The sequence below is a fragment of the Lepidochelys olivacea genome (genome assembly GCF_965140295.1).
Source record: "Lepidochelys olivacea isolate rLepOli2 genome assembly, chromosome: 8".
Lineage (NCBI taxonomy): Eukaryota > Metazoa > Chordata > Testudines > Cheloniidae > Lepidochelys > Lepidochelys olivacea.
In genome coordinates, this window is record NC_140418.1 from 52,927,977 (window position 1) to 52,946,804 (window position 18,828).

The 18,828-nt window shown below is 49.5% G+C and overlaps 1 protein-coding gene across 1 annotated transcript in view; it reads left to right on the forward strand.

Moving 5' to 3' along the window:
- The window catches only part of LHX4 (LIM homeobox 4), a gene marked incomplete at both ends in the record, with an annotated part of 59,005 nt that overhangs the window by 31,020 nt on the left and 9,157 nt on the right, over window positions 1-18,828 (forward strand). Inside the window, one exon of the mRNA XM_084635824.1 lies at window positions 13,287-13,489. Coding sequence (XP_084491950.1) covers window positions 13,287-13,489 — 203 coding nt within the window. The remainder of the gene's footprint in view (window positions 1-13,286; window positions 13,490-18,828) is intronic.

The window sequence follows — 18,828 nt, forward strand, 5'->3', positions numbered from 1 at the left end:
GCTTTGATTCTGTAAAGCACCTAACGTTTGTGAAAGATGATGTATACATCAGCTGATATGATATGTAGCAAGGCTTGGTGTGTGTGCAGAGAAACTGCTCCGTGAGTGTGAGTGCAGGAGCACTACTTTGAATGTGACCTGCTGACACGGTGGACACTGCTCGATAAATGTGTGGGGCAGCTCTGCTGGATGGAGGGCCGGATGCAGAGAGGGGCGGCTAGCTGGGCGGCTGGACATACAGAGGCTAGGCCAATGCTGAGTGCTGCGAGGGAGTGGCACTGTTGGAGGTGCCTGCGTTTGAAGATGGAGGCATGGCTGCAGGGACTTGGCACAGGGAAGCAGGGCACAGCTACATGGCATAAGGCTGTGTCATTTCTTTATGTACGTGGCAAGTCCCTATACGTTTGCGGCACTGCTGAAGTCACAGGCGTCCAGCGACAACGATACCCCATCATTTTATTTCTTTTAGAAGGGGTAGCATGTCATCGGTTCATCTGCTCCACCGGAAACCTTTGTTAAGCAGAATGATCTTGTGCCTTTCATCATATGGCATCCCAAAGCACTTTACTGATTGCTTGTACAAACGATAGAGAAAATCACTTTGTACAGATCTGACATGCAGCCACCTCTGGGGTGAAATGCAACTGCTGTTTGACAGCATACAGCAACACTGCGCGGCAATTTGGAACAGACAGGCAGAATGCCATATCCAACTGAAAGGCCAGAGGAGTGTAGAGAGGCGGAATGTAATTGCCCAAGTTGGAATTTGGCCGGCACTGGAGCTAAAACCCCCTGCGCTTGTGCCAAATGTCATGGCATAGGATCTTAAATTACCACAAGGGGTCAGGCTCTCAGGGGTATATCCCACCTGCAAGATGGCCTTTCCAATGGCCGTACATTGCTAGAGCCATTGGATACACCCAATACAGGCAGAATACACTGTGCATGGTTAGGTCACCGTTGCAAATAGAGAGCTTCTAGAAGTGACTCTGCTTCCTGGGGAGATTGAAGAGGGACCCCCACTGGATCCCTGAGCTGAAGGAATGCCTCCCTCCTCGTGCACACACTCTCACCCCTGGAGTCCAGGCACGGTAATCCTTTCCAGACGTAGTCCCTCTATCAGCCCTGTGTATTCAGTCAGGATTTCAGGGGCAGTGCCAACAATGCATGGTCTGCCTGCAAAACCATTTGGTTGTAGGGCCTCTGGCTGCAGTGGCCTAGACTCAAGGCGTGTTCCCTCGCCCACTCCAAATGCCTTTGCTCATAGGTGGGGCGTGCTCAGGTAATGTAAATCAGGGCCGCTCCACTGAGGCCAGCATGTCCAGAAGCGGTGTGTGGGGGACTAGATAGAGAATTAGGGCTGAGGATGGCTGGAGGTTTCCTGTTGCACAGGAGAACTGGAGGCACTCACAGTGTTCTTCAGCCATGGCTGGTATTTCGCCCAACATCCAAGGGGCCGCACTTATCATGACCCCCGTGTTTCAACCTCTCCCTGGTGGGACCGAGCCCCTGAACACCAAGAAGCCACCTGCTGCTCCAGGAGTATGGTTGGGACTGGGCCGGCTGGTTCTGCCTGTGGGGTGGGAATGGGGGTGTGGATGCGAAGATTGTCATGAGCTCCAGGGCTGGGTGAAGGGATCTGTTCCACTGTGTGTGCTGCATTTTGTACAGGTGCCCACAGGCCATGCACGGGGAAGGACTGTGTGACAGGCACAGCTTATAAAGCCCCAGGCAGATCAATAAGAATCCCTGTATTTTATTCTTTTCCCTCAAAGTCAGATATATCTGTACCTCTTGCCTGCACTTTGTTGGCATTAATCCACTCTGTTATCCAGGGGCTTAATATCCTCCTACTTCTCCAGCTATGTGTGTCTCTCCCGGGGGAGAGCGGAAATGGCTGTCCAGGATGTCCAGCAGAAATGAGTGCTTGGGTTTTGTTTGCTTACAATCCCTTTAGCGGTGTTACGTCAGGCCATTTTTAGTGTCGCGTTCGGGACAGTGGGGGCTGTTAATGAATGCATTGCTCTAGGGACTCAGCCTTCAGCCTGGAGCCCTATCTCTGAACAGATCTATCTTCCATCCAGCCCACTCTCCCCACCGGGATATCTGACCACCTTACAAATCTCCATGACTGGTGGGCTAGATAGAGCCTTAAAATCTCTCTTGCCTCGCCCTTAACATGCTGTTCCCTCCTGCCCTCATCAGGCTGATATTTAAATTGGGAACTTTGTGGTCGGGCTAGAGACTGGCACCTTTTATCTAGTTCAGCGTTTCTCAAACTATGGGTCGGGACCCCAAAGTGAGTTGTGACCCCGTTTTAATGGGGTCACCAGGGCTGGCGTTAGACTTGCTGTGGCCTGGGGCCAAAGCCTGAGCCCCATCGACCGGAGCCGAGGGCTTCAGCCCTGGGTGGCTAAGCTCAGGTTACAGGCCCCATACCTAGGTCTGAAGCCCTTGGGCTTTGGCTTTGCCCCCACACCTGGGGCGGCGGGGCTCGGGCGGTCTCAGGCTTTGGTTCCCCCCTTCTGGGGGTCATGTAGTAATTGTTGTTGTCAGAAGGGGGTTGCAGTGCAATAAAGTTTGAGAATCCCTGATCTAGTTGTATGAAGACTAATGGTGCATCTGCTTGTGCATAAACTGTATGGGACACTAGAAAAGGCAGTGTAGGGCGGTGCTGCCTCCTACAGGTAAGAAATGCATTCTTGTACCTTATTGCAACTCCCTCCCTCCCCCCAGTTTATGGTGTGTCATACTGAAATGTTCTGGTCTTCAAATACTGCTGGCCACACGCGAGTTGATGTAGGCTATAAAATATTGCAACAATCCAGCAACGTTTGCATTGAAATAGCAACTTCCTGTGCAAGGTTTTGAAAGAGCTTCACAAACATTAAGAGCCTGATCCATGGCCCATTGGCCAGACTCTCATTGATTTCAGTGTGGGGCAGGCCCGAAGTTTGTGAGCCTCCGTCCCAGCATCCCTGCAAGGTTGGTAAAGACTATTAGCCTCAGATGGGGAAACAGAGAATTGAACGGTCCTGCTCACACTCTGACTAATGCCCTGATTTTGTAACTGGTTATGGGTGTCACCAGCTAATTCGAAGTCACCTGGTTTGGTGTGTGTCACCTTCACAACCATGTTGTCACATCCATCTCTGGTTCTGTGCTCAGTGATGGTTCCTAAGAGTACATGTGGGGCATTCTATCCCCTAGCACCCCAGTAACTGCCTCTGACAAGGTCTGGGGGGTTGCTGATGAGTCCTACCTGTCACCTTGGATTATATGCTCTCTTAAATCCCCTCGCAGTGGCTATTTGGTGTCATGAAGACCTTCCTGCCTCTTCATGCTGCAGCACTCTCCAGCTTCTCTGTTATGCCCCGACACAGAGCAGGGCAGACATAGCACCAGCCCACAGAACTCTCTTGGGTGTTACCTGGAAAGGAAACCGAGGCAAAGAGCTCAATAGATTCATCTTAACAAAGAGAAGGTTAAGGGATGACTTGATCACAGCCTAGAAGTATCAACATGGGGAACAAATAATTAAAAATAGGCAGAAAAAGGCCTAATACGATCCAATGGCTGGAAGTTGAAGCTAGACAAATTCGGACTGGAATAAGGTGTACATTTTTAACGGTGAATAATTAACCATTGGAACAATTTCCCCAGGGTCATGGTGGACTCTCCATCACTGACCATTTTTAAATCAAGATTGGATATTGTTCTAAAAGATCTGCTCTAGGGATTGTTTGGGGGGCTTTCTTTGGCTAGTGCTATCCAGGAGGCCAGACTAGATGATCACAATGGTTCCTTCTGGCCTTGGAGTCTATGACTTTCTGGAGTGAAGAGGCTTGTGCCTGTCTTCCTTGCTGTACTAGATGATGCAAAGGGCAGTTTTTGAGCTAGGCTGAGCTCTGCCTCCTGTGGGACAATGCTGTGGCTGTCTTGACTGGCGGCAACAATGGAGGCTGACCCAGCCAGTTGTTTTGACACAGCCTTTCTGTGTGGGGCAGTGCTGACAGTTGTCATGGAACACAAATCCACCCGTACGGGAGGTAATGCTCCCCCCCACCCCCCGTGCACAAGAGGATTGCTACAGTAATCTAGAGCCTGGCCATCAACACAACTGTTGCTCCCTGACAGAGTTCTGCAGCACTGGGAAGACCTGCGGGGCAGAAGCTGAGCTGGATAAGAAGCAAATGCTGACCCACGTGATCAAGGTAGCCTTTGCTCCTGAAACCATGAAGGGCTTTGAATGATCTTGGAGGTTCCCAACTGGTGCTGGGGACGGATGGAACTTGCTTCTCAGCCTCTCTCTTCCCAATCGTCCCCAGGAGTTCTACACCCATAAGCCATGCAGGCTGTGTTAGTCACAGAGGGGGCTTCAAGGACTGGCAAATCCACCAAGGGTCACGATGCAACAACATTGAAGGAATCTTGTTTGCACAGAGAGGCCTCGGCAGGGATACTCTTTCCCCCAGACAGCAGGGACATGACTGGTGGTCACATCAGCTGGGACTCACTTGGACCCTGCCAGCCTTTGCTAGCCTGGCTGATGGAGCCAGGCCCCAGTTATGAGGATGCTGACAAATGGATAGCAGTTGAGGGTGCAGTGCCTCTGGGAGACGGGGGGGCAGGCCAGCGTCCTGCAGAAGTGGAGTGTCACTGAACTGAGATACAAATTTTTGCTGCTGGTTGTGTGCTCCAGAACCTCTGGGAATAGACAGGATAGAACTACAGGGGCTGCTGATGGCCTTGTGGATAAGGTGGCCCTAGGACTCAGGATTCAGTACCCGCTCTGCCCCAGACTTACTGTCATCTTATCAGTCTGTGCTTCAGTTCCCCTTTTGCCCAATGGGGGTGGTTATTAAAGCTGGGCAGATTTTCCTGGCCTGTGAGAGTTTTCAAAACGTTTTCCCATCCTGAAGCGGAACAAAAAGTTGAAATCTTGAAAACTTTCATAATCCAAGAAGCCACAAACCATTTGGACTGTGGCTGATGAAGTGTTTCCTTCTGATCATTTCAAAATGTTTCATTTCAGTTCTGACCGTTGAAATGTTTTAGTCTTTTTTTTTCAACTGTAAATTGAATCCCCAAGCAGCTCTAATACTTAGCCCTCCTCCCTTCCATCTTAGATTGTTAGCTCATTAGGCCGGGGCCTGATTTCCTCCTGGTCTGTCTCTGTGTGCACAGCATATAGCACAAAGGGGCCCCCCGACCTTGGCTGTGGCATCTCAGTGCTCAGTCTCAGCCCGTCTGGAGTCCTGCGCCCTCTGCTGCCATGAGAACAAGGCAGGCAAGCCAGATAGCAGGTGCTCTGTGCTGGTACTTTGCTCACACTGCTGCTTTGGGGAAGACAGGGGAAGTGGAGTGAAAACTCAATGCTGATGTGCTTGTGTCACATACCTTTAATTAATTTGCCTTTTAAAAACTGATTGATCTGATGTCAGGCAATCATTGCTGTATGTAATCACAAATGAAGTATTTACTTAGCAGTGTTTCCTGGCCTTTGATATACTCTGACAAGGGCTATTAAAGAACATGACTTTTTATTAGAATAGAAAAAGTGCAGAACATTTTTCACACTGTCCAAAGGGGGCAAAAAGATACATTGAAGTGCAGTTATGCTTCGTGCTTTCAGGAGGTAGGTGGCAGCTGTTGGAAGGTTTGTGTCCTCGCAGTGCCCACAGGAACCAGTTCTGAGTACTGGCACGGGGCAGCAGTGTGAGAAGAAAGGAACTGGATATTGTTGCCATTGCACATGGGCAGGCGGCAGATGCTAGCTGGGGCTTGAGAGCTTGGGAGGAGGTGTGCTAGAGACTCCATCATCATTTATAGCTGTGTCTCAAACTGCTGAATCCAGTCTCTCTCTTGGGCCTCCGTCTCCTCCTGCCTGCCTTCCTCCTTCCCCTACTCCCACCTGTATTTGGCCTCCTCTTCTGTCCTTCCCTCTGGTCCAGTGTGGCCTCCTACTGGTCCAAAAAGGTGAGCATGCAGTCATCTCCTGGCCCCATCAGGGACCACATGGAGTCAGAGATGAGTTCCTCAGTGTTCTTTGCTGTCTTGTGTCTCAAGGTTGTCGATGCCTCTGAAGTTTTGGTAGATCTTTGCTTTGAGCCAGCCCCTGCAGTGGATGGTCCCTGTGCCCTGCTTGGCATGGTGCCTTCATCAGGTTGCCATGAATGCTGGCTTTCTGTGGGCAACGTCCCACTGGGAGTTATTCACTGTGGGTGGGACTCACACCTATTCAAAGGGGCAGCACAAGCCTAAGGACCACTGAGGTTGCACCGAAGTTCTTCAGGTTCTCTGCACAAGGGCAAATTTCCAGCCAGGCAGCCCTGTCTATGGGCTGTTGTTCCCCTGGTCAGAGCTGTGACCTTGACTCTCCTTATGTATTCATTTTCTATAAAGACACTTCTCTTGACTGCGAACCGTTCACTTGCTTCCCACCAAAGCTGGCTTGTCAGAGCTATCCATGACTTCCAAGCAAGGTTAGTGCCGGGGAGGGGGTGCTTGTTTTAATGTGCTGAAGCCTACGGCCGCCCTGACATTACCAAATGTTCCTCCAGATGCCTGTGGCCTAATCTACCATAAGGCTGCCAGGAAACGAGACCACAGTGCGGTTGGGCTGCTCAGGATTTTTATAACCAATGAGCTAAGCAGAAAGCCTGGGTGTCCTATTCAGGTTCAGCGGGGAAATATTCACTGCCTGTGACCCTGGTAGGTCAGCTTGAAGAGTAGGTGTCTGAAAAGTTCTCTGTGAATCCTGTTAAAGATCAGAGGCTACAAACTAAGGTCACCCTGTACATGGACTAGATCAGTGAGACTCAGGGTATCTGCACTGCAATCAGAGGCGTGACTGTAGCATGTGTAGACAGGCCCAGCTCGCTTTGATCGACCTAAGGCAAATCACAGTAGCAGCAACACCACAGCTGCGGGAGCCGCTTGACACGTGCAGAGGGCGTAAAAAGCGTGCCCTGCTGCAGCTTCATTGCTATCGTTGTTTGAGCTAGCCAGATCCAAACCGGCTTGGGTGTGTCTACAGGTGCTGCAATCACACTGCTGCTTGCCGTGTAGACACACCGGGCTGCAAAGCAGCAATTGGTGCCCCGAGCCAGGTTTTCAGATCAGTTGAATCGCTTGTTGGCTATAACACAGTCCTGGTTTGTTTGTTGTTTAAGTGTGTGGCTTGAATTTCCTGGTAGGGGGAACTGGAGCCAGTCAGCTTTGTAGGGCTCGATTCCCTCCTGGTCACTGACCCCTCTGCAAAGTGCCTGTAAAATGCTATGGAATGGGAATGGTGTAAATGACTAAGCAAGGCAGGGGAGAAGCCAGGCTGCAATATTTAAGGACCGAATGTATGCTTGTATCAGATGCTGCTTTTGCCACCATGAGTGCTGGGGAGGCAATTGGTGTGGAGGCAATTTTCTCATTCTGTGAGCTTTGGTGACAGGAGAAGGGGATTGTCATTGAACCTTAAAATGAACGCTCATTGCTTGGCTATATGGTGCATTGAGTAGAGGTGTGGGGGATGGAAGGGTTTTCTGGGCTGTGCAATTGCAGGGTGAGGATAGTAGAGGATAGACCCTTCCAACCCCAAAAGAGGACAGGTCCACCAATAGTGCGCATGCACCAAGAGCCATGGCTATGTTACTGCTGCCCACACAGCACTGTCCATACCCTCCTGTCCCAGTCCCCCTCCCTACCCGCCCCATACACAGACTAATAAAGAGCTGGTGGCATTATAACTGAGTCAGCAAGAGCCTTATCTTGTTGCCAGACCACTTCCTCCACCACCCCACTGAGTTTGACTTCCTGTTGTCTACAAGGTTAATGGCTCTGGTGTCTTGGAGAGACCAAGTCCAGCTCACCAGACTAGGGACAGCCTGTCTGCTGGTGGCAGGAGACCTCAACCAAGTCCTTCAGCCAACTGTATTGCACCTTTATAGACTTTATATTCACATTGTCTGCTGGATCCTGCTGTCAGCTAGGTGATCAGAGACCTGCTGATGCACCTTCTGATTGTATCTGGCTGGTTCCCAGATAGCCAACAAGATCTTACTCTCCCTCTTGGACCAGGCTTTTCCACAGTGGAGGGGTTGCTCTGCAGCTCATGGTATTGAGATGCTGGAACAATGATGTAAGTGCTACGTCCAGCAAAAACTTGCTGTAAATTTGAAACAGGTTCATGGCATGTGACTGATACATGACCTTTTGGAGTAGTTTATGCTAAGCAGAATAGGACCCCTAAGAGGTAAGAGGTAAGGCAAACAGGGCCCGATCCAGTGCCCATTATGGTCAATAGAAAGACTTACACTGACTCCAGTGAGGTTGGCTCAGGCCCATGGAATGGCACTGGTGTCTTGGAGAAAAGTGCACTCTGGGAGGGCTAACAGAGTCAGGGGAGGAAGGACGCCCGGTCTTACCAGGTGCAGTAACTTGGGCAGGAGTGCTAGCACGCAGCAAAATAACCAAGTGCCTACTGCCACCCTATGCCAGAGTAGGCTGCCAACGGGAGTCACCCCTTCTTACCTGATTGTTGGATAGGGCCTAAATGATGTACCAAGGTGGCAGTCTTAGAGGAGGGAGTAGAACCAGCATTTCAGTGACAAGCATGTCGAGCTCTCTGGAAATCGTGTTAGCACCAATATTTTCTATCCGTTTGGTGGTGCGTTTTCCAGCCATGCACTGGGATTCTCGTTGAACATTTCAGTGCTCAGTGGGCCCAATGCACTCCCCTTTCTCCACCCCAGAGCTGAGTTCAGATCTTTTCTGTGTCACTCACAAGCTGATATGAGCCTGGCATCTCACCCTCCCAGCCATCTGTTGACATCACACAAGTTTGGCACAGTTCAGCCCAGCGGATGGCTTCTGATGAGGGGAGAGCCGGGGCTGGGAAATAGCTGGATGCTGTTGGTCAGGACGAGCTGCATTGGCAGAGCAGAGGAGGGGCCCAGGATTGGGATAGCAACGGCTCCTGCTGGTCAGAAGTTAGATGCACTAGCAGAGATGTGTTGGGAAGTTTGCATCTCCTCCTCTTGTCACTCCCAGCAGCTCCTCCTTTTCCTGGGTGCCATACTCGCCCTTCTTTCAAAAAGCATTTGATATTGCTCGCACTATCCACCCTAAGAACTAGAAATCTTGGGCCAAATACATCCCTGGTAGCTCAAGTGGCTTTGAGGGAGTCACACCAGTGCTATAGTTAGACCATCAACCCAAGTGAAGTGAAAGGCTCAGTTATTTCCCTGACGACACAAGGCAATATCTGTCACTGAGCTGAATTTCTCTGGGCTCTGCCATCAGTTTATTTCAGTGAAGCCACAATTCAGCATGTTGCATATGAAGGGCTGAATCTTGAAACTAAAGTTTTCCTTTATTTATTTCCACATAACCCCCACCTAAGAAAGCAAAAGGCAGGGGCGCAGGTGTCCCATGGAACCTGAAGTTCCCATAACCCCCTATGCGGTGTATTATTGCTATGCACTCTGTTGTTCTGATTTGTAATCTCCAGGGGGTTCCTATTTGCTTGTGATCCAGTCTTTAGTTTCCAATCTATCTCTACCCCATCTGCCTTGGCTTTTTGTAAGGCTTCAGTCACTGTGATCTCTAACTACTGGGTGCTTCTCTGTTACTGTCTGGTAGCTGCTGTTATGGGTTAGCATTTATATTGTAGTGGTGTGTAAAGGCCTCAGCCAGGCTGGCTGCCATTGTGCTGGATGCTCTACAAACACATAAGAAATGACCATCCCTACTAAAGAGCTTGCCTCACTGGGCAGCTGTAGGCCCTCTGTGGGTGTGGAGATGTGGTGGGTGCTGTTCGTACATGCCGGAAGAACCAGTCCCTGCCCTGAAGAGCTTACAGTCTAAACATGTCGGGCAGGAGGGGAAACGGAGGGACAGGGAGGAGAAGTGACTTACTCATGGTCACACAGAACGTTAGTAGCAGAACTGCAAACTCAGGTCTCTCAGCTCCCCTGTGGATTTAGGTGGCTCACATTAGACACCCACGTTTAGCTATTTAGGCCTCGAACATTGACCTCAGCATGGCCATGGTTCACTCGTAGCCTTTGCGTGGGTAGGAGGAACATTTTAAAAAAACTGTAAAAGGCTACATTAGTGATTGAAACCAGTCACGTTCAGTCAGCAGCTGTAACGATTTGTAGGAGAGAGGCACGAAGCCCCCATGGTCCTGCATGACTCGACCCAAGCAGCCAGGGCTGATAGGATAAGTTGTGCGAGGTCTTGTGTGCACAGGGAAGTTAGTGCACAGTGTGTGACCTGAAAGGGCATTAAGCTACTGACCACGCTCTCAGTGCACAGTAAGCGTGTCCACACGGGGAGGTAGTACAGCTAACACCCTGTGTGACCATTCATAGCTACTCTGCACTAACCACGGCAGGCTATTTGCCCATGTTCCCACGCCCTGAGTCAGACTTTAAGTGGCTAATGGAAAAATACAACTAAGAAAAAAATAACTCCACAAATAAAAAAAACTCAAAGAAGGAAATCAAATGCAAAAAAATTCAAGTTACCATAATGGGCGGTGTGTGCACACACCACTTTTTCCAGTGGAAAACTTTCACGTTCAAACAGCCTCGTGAACTGGACCGCGCTGCCCACCTATGCCGTTTCCCAGTCCAGTGGCTCGATGACTGGTGTCAGCTGTATGCCATAAAATCTACAGCGCATGCACAACGTGGCTGAGTTAATGTTGCTGTTGCCGCCTTAGCACTGTATTTCCTGACCTTTTATTTTTCAAAGTGTGCATCCTGAATGGTGCTTTATACGGCAGTTGTACACACCGCAGATATATGTGCTCAGCGCACACCAGCTGGGATGGCGGGGAACGGGGGGAAACCTGCAGGCACCCACATGCACTCTGCACCAGTGGGATCACTGACACACTGCGCCCCTGCCCCCCCCATCCCCCCTAGCCCCATAGGGGAGGGCATCTTGACACTGAGTTTAGCACTCCACAGAATTGCCTTTGGCTGAAGCTGTGTGGGGAATGACTTAGCACATCCACCACATGCCCTGGTGCTCCCCTGCTGGCCATGTTCCCTGTCTGGGCTGTGCTTACTAGTTTGCCTTGAGCCCCTATTACTGGTGTCCTGTGCTACTGTGTCCCCCCCGGAAATCGCGGAGGCTGAATAGAGCTGTGCGGGTGTTGGTGTGTGAGCAAGCAGGGGTTGCAAGGTGTCTAGTGTAGAAACGGAGTTTATAAGGGAATCAGACAAGAGGGGAAGCATTATACTGACAGTGAATTGTGTAACTGCACAGTACAGGAGCTGCAGAGCTGGGGGAGCCCTAGAGAGAGACTTTCCTGGGCAGGCTGGACATGAAAGATGAGCTGAAGCTGCTTTCGCTAGCCAGTGGTGTAAATCCTACAATCAGGGAAATTGCTTCTATTGCTAAAAATTGTGGTGATGCAGTCCATTTATTTTTCATTTTTCTTGTGCTCTCGCGACCCCCCTGGCATGAATCACTGTCTGCATGTCGATTAAAATTACACCAGACATTATCTTTCATGGCTCTAGTGCACGTATGTAAACTGTGCTTTTGGCCACTGCCATTCCGCAGCTCAGTGGTTTGCCCGTTGTTTGCGGCCCGGACTGCGCTTACCCGCAGGAAATCAGTCCTTTGCTAGGAAAATGCTCTGCATCGCATCATTTGTGATGTTCCTGTGAGCCTCACCATGGGAATGAGCTCACGCTCTGGTAACACCTAGTGCTCCAGAGCAGAAAGAAGGGGAGGAATGAGCCACCCCATCAAGAGCCAGTCATTGGATTGAGTCACCTTTTTCACCCCCTTCAGGAAACATTTTTGGTTTCTCCACTGGTTACTTACATTTGATTTTTAAAAATGGTATCATAGCTATGTGCACCTGAGGCAATGCTGTCTCATGGGTAGGGCCCTGGCCGAGGCATCTGGAGACTTGGCTACTAACCTGCTGTGCGACCTTAAGACAAGTCACTGTTCTGTGCCTCAGTTTCCCCTCTTGCCCTTTGTCAGTGTTGTCTATTTAGATTTCAAGGTCTTTGGGGCATGGACTGTCTCTTGCTCTGTGTATGTACAGCACCTGGCACACCAGGCCCTGGTCTCATTTGGGGCAGCTGTAAGTGCTACTGCAGTACTAATATATAATACATGTGACAGTAAACAAGATCAAGTTCAACCCTGCTATTAAACAAGCCATTGGGCTGTCCTCCTGCTCATGGCGGTTGTCTCAGAAGCTATAGTGCTACAACTGCAGAGTTGGCTAGTTTTGTAGTTAGATCTGACCTCAGAGGGCCTGGTTCCCATCGCACTTATTGTTGTATCAACTGGGCGTAACTCCAGGGAAGTCGGTTGTGCTGGTGTCAGACTGGTACGTGAGGTCAGAATCAAGCCCAGGGTATTTAATGACAGATGTTGTGAAGCCTACAACAGATGTGGTGTTTTTAAACATGGGTAACAAGCTGGATTTAAACAATAGTCTGTATCCATATGCCCAGTCCAACCTAGACAGCCTCCCCCCACTCAGGCACCCCAGCACATGTAGTCAAATGCACATGGAGCTGTACACATACAGACCTTTAGAGACCCCCCACCCCACACAGACACATTCAGCTGCACCAGCCCAGGCAGCCACAAACCCACTTTCACACAACGGGACTCGCTCTCAGACCCAGCTGCCCACGGGCAAGCTGTCAGTTGCACACTGAGGCACACACTTGCTCTGGTGCACGCTCACAGTGATACTCTCAGGCACACCCACACTGGCACAGATCCTCTCGCTCAGATGCACACATGTGCAGACACTCCCCGCAGGGCACAGTCACTGGCCCAGACACACTCACGCGGCCTGAGACACACGTTTGTGCAGCAGATGCGCTCTGCCAGGTGTCATTGCAGTGTAACAGCCCTATCATGCTGAATTAATCTGGGATTCATCATACTAGCCGTGCCCGTAATGAATTTATTTGGTATTAATGTGGATGAAATATGTACTGTCCTTGCAGGGGAAATCGCACTGCCTATAAGCATTAGTTAAAAGGACCATTAAAATCAAACCTTCCTCAGATCCATTAGGCCAGCCTTTCATGCTAAAGAAGATAGAGCCTTGCTGTGTGAAATGTCATGCATAATTAGGTTGATTGCAGTTTTCAACTCTGCCCCTTCTTTCCCACCCCCTTCCCAGTCCCCCTCCAGTGAGCACTCCCCTGCTGCTGAGATCTCACCCTAGCTAGTTGGTGCATTATTCCTCACTGTTGCTCCATCCGTGTCAGAGCTGCCACTTGGTCTCCTTTCAGGCGTTTTGGTACGAAATGCACGGCCTGTCAACAAGGAATCCCCCCCACCCAGGTGGTCCGGAAAGCCCAGGACTTTGTCTATCACCTGCACTGCTTTGCCTGTATCATCTGCAACCGCCAGCTGGCCACAGGTGATGAGTTCTACCTCATGGAAGATGGGCGCCTGGTGTGCAAGGAGGACTATGAGACAGCCAAGCAGAATGGTAGGTGCTGAGCTCGCCGCGGAGAAGGGAAGGGGTCACGCCTAACAGGTGACACTGGGTGTTCTACAACTGCAGGGTGGTCTGAGCCAGGATTATGATTCAGCTGATTTTAGAGACTGGGGACATTTGCCAAATTCAGGGTCACATGGGGGTGTGTTTGGATGAAGATTTTGACAGTTGGTTTGTCTACGATGTTTAGGATTTTAAGAGGCCCCACTAGGGTCTGTTATTGAGTTAAGGAACTGTGAAATGTGGATCCAGATTCTGAACTGTATCCAGCTACCAATGCCATGGGGATGTTTGGTTCTGGGGCTGAACTTCAGGCTCTCATCTGGTTTAACTGTGAAATAATTATGCTGATTCCCTGGTTCAGCAATGCACTCAAGCATGGGCCTAACTTTAAGACACGAAGAGTCAACTTTGACATCAGTTGGGCCACTCACATGCGTAAAGCTATACATGTGCCTAAGCGCTGTACAGCTAAATCAGGGCTCTGAGCCGCTTTGTCCTTGTATTCCTCTCCCTTCCATTTTTTTGTTAGTGGGAACATTTGCAGGTAAACATGTTCTGTGTTGCTTTAAGTTCCTGCTGTCTGTTGCCCACCTGAAATCCTAATCCTGCTGTGGCAATGACAGGCAGGTCAAAAGGGTTATAAACTCCGGTGCAGAACGGACAGCTGTTGCAGCTTGATTCTTACAAAATAAAGATCCTGTTTGCATGGGCATACACACAGAGCCAGACTTTTAAAGGTTTTTAGGTGCTTAGAGATGCTGATCAGTATCTATTATGGAAAGCATCATGCCACCTTGAGCTGCAGTCTGGTTGCATCTAAGCAGGGCTAGGCCTGATGAGTATTTTGAGAGGAGGGAAAATCCAAGTCTTGTAGCAAGTGGTGGTGGCAATGGGTGAGGAGTTGGTACAACTTCCTCTGGTTTGTTAAATAGAACCAACCCCCAGCCCAGTGTTAGGAGGCACTGTGCTGCTGGAGGTGCTGTCTGTTGGATAAGATGCATGCGGGGGTCTTCACTATGTCGGGCCATTAAAGATGCAATGAGACTTTTGCAAGAGTAAAGGGTATTAGCGCAGGGGTCCTGCCAAAACTCCAACATGAGGTAATCTCATCTCACCTTAAATTCTCCTTCTTGTTTCGGTTGGCTAGGGAATATGGGTTCGTTTCCTGCCCCCAAGACACTTCTCTCTTGTACATTGCTAAACAGTGCTGCATTTCTTCATTGCTTGGTGAAGTGACTCTTTCTATACAAGGAGGTTGCCTGGGTGTAGCCCTGGGGAGAATTGCCCCTTTGTTTGTAAAGCATGTTGAGGTCCTTTGGAAGGAACGGCACTGTCATCAATGTTAGTAAAATAAGATAATCATTAAATAAGACCCCAAATTTCCCTCCCCCTAGAAGCAAGTGACCTCTCAAGGGCACAGCTGCGGTATGTTGTTAGAACAATGTGGAGAAGCTGAACATTGAGAGGACAGTCCTAGGTTTGAGCTGCAGGGACGGTGTCGACAGCACGGGCCAAATTTAGCTGGGCTGTAGGCAGGCGCAGCTCCACACAAGGCAACAGACTTGCACCTTACACTAGAGCTGAATTTGGCTCAAGGTTCCCGTTTATCCCTGTGAACCAAAAGGGGCTCTAAAGAGCCAGTGGAGGTGAAAAACAAGGCTGCTGGAGGGAGGGTGAGAGAGAGACTATAGATCACAAAACAGTAATGAATCCACAGAGACGTCCCAACGGTGCCTGACTGAAATTAAAACTGAACTGGTCTTTAATGGATTTCATGTTGACAAGCCCTGACTTCTCATTAATTAAGGATTCTATTTTGACCTAATCAATTTGGTTAGGGTGATGCAATGCCTACTTGTGCTGGGCAGGGGGGCATGAATGTAATATTACTCAGAGTCCATTACTGACTCCCCGAGCTAGCGATGGCCTCAGTGTCATGGCGTTTGACAGCCTGATAGCCAGTAGGAAAGAGAGAGAGAGGCACAAAGTTTCCTGTCCGAGACACAGGTGCCACTGTGCTGATTTCAATGGGATTTCACCTGCAAATCTGAGAGGAGGACTTGGCTTGTGTGGGTGGAGCCAGAGCTGTACATGGTTCTGTAAGTAAAGGACACTTTAGGCAAGAGCCTTGTTCTTGCATCCGCACTGGCTGAGACACATACTGCTGACATATAGCTTTATGGTCAAAACCAAACATGGCCCCTCCCAGCTTGCAATATTATTTCTGAAGGCCTCCGTGGCATTCGTCTGGAAAAACAGGTCACTGTAGTCTACCAGCTAGAACCTGTTTGAGGCACTAAGGGGTAACCAGTCAGCTAGGAAAATGTCATTGCGACCATGTTAGACATACATCTGGTGGGCATCACCGGGGCAGACCGAGATGCTGGAAGTGGTGCAGTTTTTCTGTCACATAATATTTAAATGTTATCGGGCATCCAATCCAAACAAATCAGAAAATCACCAAAAGGGCCCTAAGCTCGTAGAAATATAGTTTAATTTTGACCAAAATTGACAGAAAGTCTCTAAATACAACTGATCATGCAACGATGCACTCAAGCAAGAACTGTTAGGGAAAGTTCGGGAAATATTTCGCCCCAGCTGATATATTTTATACTTTTTCCTGTACCTTTTTGCCTTCGGTTAAAGCAAAAGTCTGTAGTCACAGGACAGTATGAGCTTGTTTATACCATGTAATACATCAAAATATTTGTCATTATGTGTAGCATGTACTGATTTGAGAACAGGTTTTTTGTCTGCTATTTTTATGAAGTTATGCAGATAAGAAGACCAGATAAGAAGAATAACTGTAATTATCTTCTTACTATCACAGAATACAGTGACAATACGTGTAAACTACTTTTAGAACAGTAATGACTTAGTAGGACTCTTGAATGTCTTGTATATTATGTGAATCCCAATGTATAACCATGTATTCTTATGTGACCCCCTACGTATAACTATGACATATGGAATGTCCAGTGCAACACCCCTTTGAGTTACCTTTACTCACAAAAATAGTCACAGTGATTTGTGCATAGTTTACCCATTTCTATTCCCTCTCAGAATCCGTGTCTGATGTGTCCAATACTCTGTTGCTGGACTGGTCACTGTCACAGTGGCATGCAACAGAGCACACCAGCTCTTCCCAGTGGCATTGGTATCACCTTGTTGCACAAGTACTTCCACAACTACATGGCACAAAAGTGAGTCTGGCTTCTGGAACAGACAGCAGCAGCATCATTTGAGAAACAAGGTGTCTGTACTACTACCCATCCAGTGTTGGCAGCGGACACTTGAAGATACTGAACTGTTGCATGATTCCCTATGTGTGACTGATAATTTGCACATTTCAGGTGCAGCCTGAAGGAGGCAAGTGTTGATGGCACTTTTGTTCTTCGTAACAAACAGTGTGTAGCACACATTCTCTGGAGATGCTTGCTGGTTGTGCCACAGTACAATAAAGAGACCGGTGAGCCATAGGCTGCTGAATCGGAAAAAGCTGCAGTTATCTGCCTTCAAATCTTGTTAGCGATACTGAGCAAGGCCAACTTGATTCAGCTACTGCTGGGTTCTTCATTAACACTGGGGTTAGGTCGGGTCTGTCCATGCCATGAATTCAAAGTAATGGTCCTAATTTATAATGCCATTTATAGGGCAGAGATGTAGCTGTCTTCTAGACTGTCATATCATTGTGAGTGTTTCTGCTCTTTGCCCTCTACACTGCTCACACTGTAGGTAATGGGTGCAAGCTTATAAAGGACGGACACACCAAACCTGAGATTTCACACCTGTTCTTAAGCTGGAAAGAAACCTCTTTTCTTTTGCACAAAGCTGGGGGCGGGGGGGAACATGAGCAGCAGCCCCACAGAATGTGTCTGAGTTGCCTTCCTCTGATCTGACCAATACAAAACCCAACACTTTCAGCATTATTAGACTCAAAGTGGTGCTGCTGTGAGCCAGACCTAGAATGCCACCAGGCGCAAGACACACACCCCGGCTGCAGTAGCACGTCTATTTAAGGTGCTCTAACAGCCGGTCAGGTTGACTTGGATGTTTGTAGGCTCCTAGAAGGCCTTGGGTACCAATACTGGGGGTTATGGACCAGTAGCCCTGAGGTACAGCTCCCTTCCTTTCCTGGCTAATGACCTGTGTTTAATTTTAAAGTGCTCCAAAATGCAAATGCAGTGCCAGGTTGACTTGAGCACTGATATGCCAGTTGAAGCCCTAGAATAGGGTACAGTTTCGGGGGGTTTCTGGTGAACGGCGCCTGCCTGATCCGTTTCTGTCAACGGGGCAAACTGTGGACCTCCAGCAGTGTTGAAGCTGGTGATGCAGACAGCGCAGATGCAGCAGTGCAGTGCTGAGCGGGGGCGTGAACTGAGACTGTGTCAGAATTCAGGGGCGTTAAGGAGGGGCACACGCAGGCAAGACCCTTGGCACTAGAGCCGCAATGAGCCCCAAGTCCTAGTTTTAGCACCATTGCGATCCACAACACCCCCCCCGCATTCCCCCCCGCCTTCGGCTGCCACCCAACCCTAAGTTTTTGCTCTGAAAGTTCCCTCGGTGCCTGTTTCTGCTGCTTTGCCTGGGTCTTACTGCCTCATGCCTGAGCCCTGGCAAGCAAGTCAAACCAGAGCTGGCAGAGCTGGTCAGAGGCCTCCTAACCACACTCCTGTATAATGTTTAGTTCCATGGTTAGGGTACAGGAGAGCCTGGCCCATGGGCCCTCGAAGGGAAGGGTTTGAACAGGGCGTGTCCCGAGAGGGGGCGCAGCTCTCCCCCATAACTGTTAGCCCAATAGTTAGGGTACTCACAGCGGGGTGGGGGAGCACTGACTCTGGTTTAGTCCCCCTGACCCTCTGCCTGCTGACAAGGGATTTGACTAGGCATCTGCCAGCTCTCAAGCGAGTGCCCCAATCACTGAAGCAGGGGCTGTTCACGCAGGGGCTGCTTTTCAGCTCTTGTTGAAGCTGTTCACTTGACTGAACTAATAACTGGGGCACAGGCAGCCTGAACCTTCTCTAGTGCCATGGTTTGGGGGATCATCCCTCGCTGTGCGAGATTGTGGTTCGAGGCCCTTGATGAACTGGGCTTTGAAGAATGGGCTCTTACCTATGAAGTGAGTGGCCTAACTACTGGCCTATGAGGTACTCGGATGTCTTTTCTGTTGCAGCTGTTCTGCTTTAATTGCATATTAATTGGGCCAAAGCAAGACTAAGAAGCCCTCTCTGGTGGTGAGAGGACTCACCTGGGATGTGGGAAATCTCCACCTCAGCAGAGCAAGTGCCCATGTTACAGGGCTAATCTGAGTAGCTGCTCCACTTTTA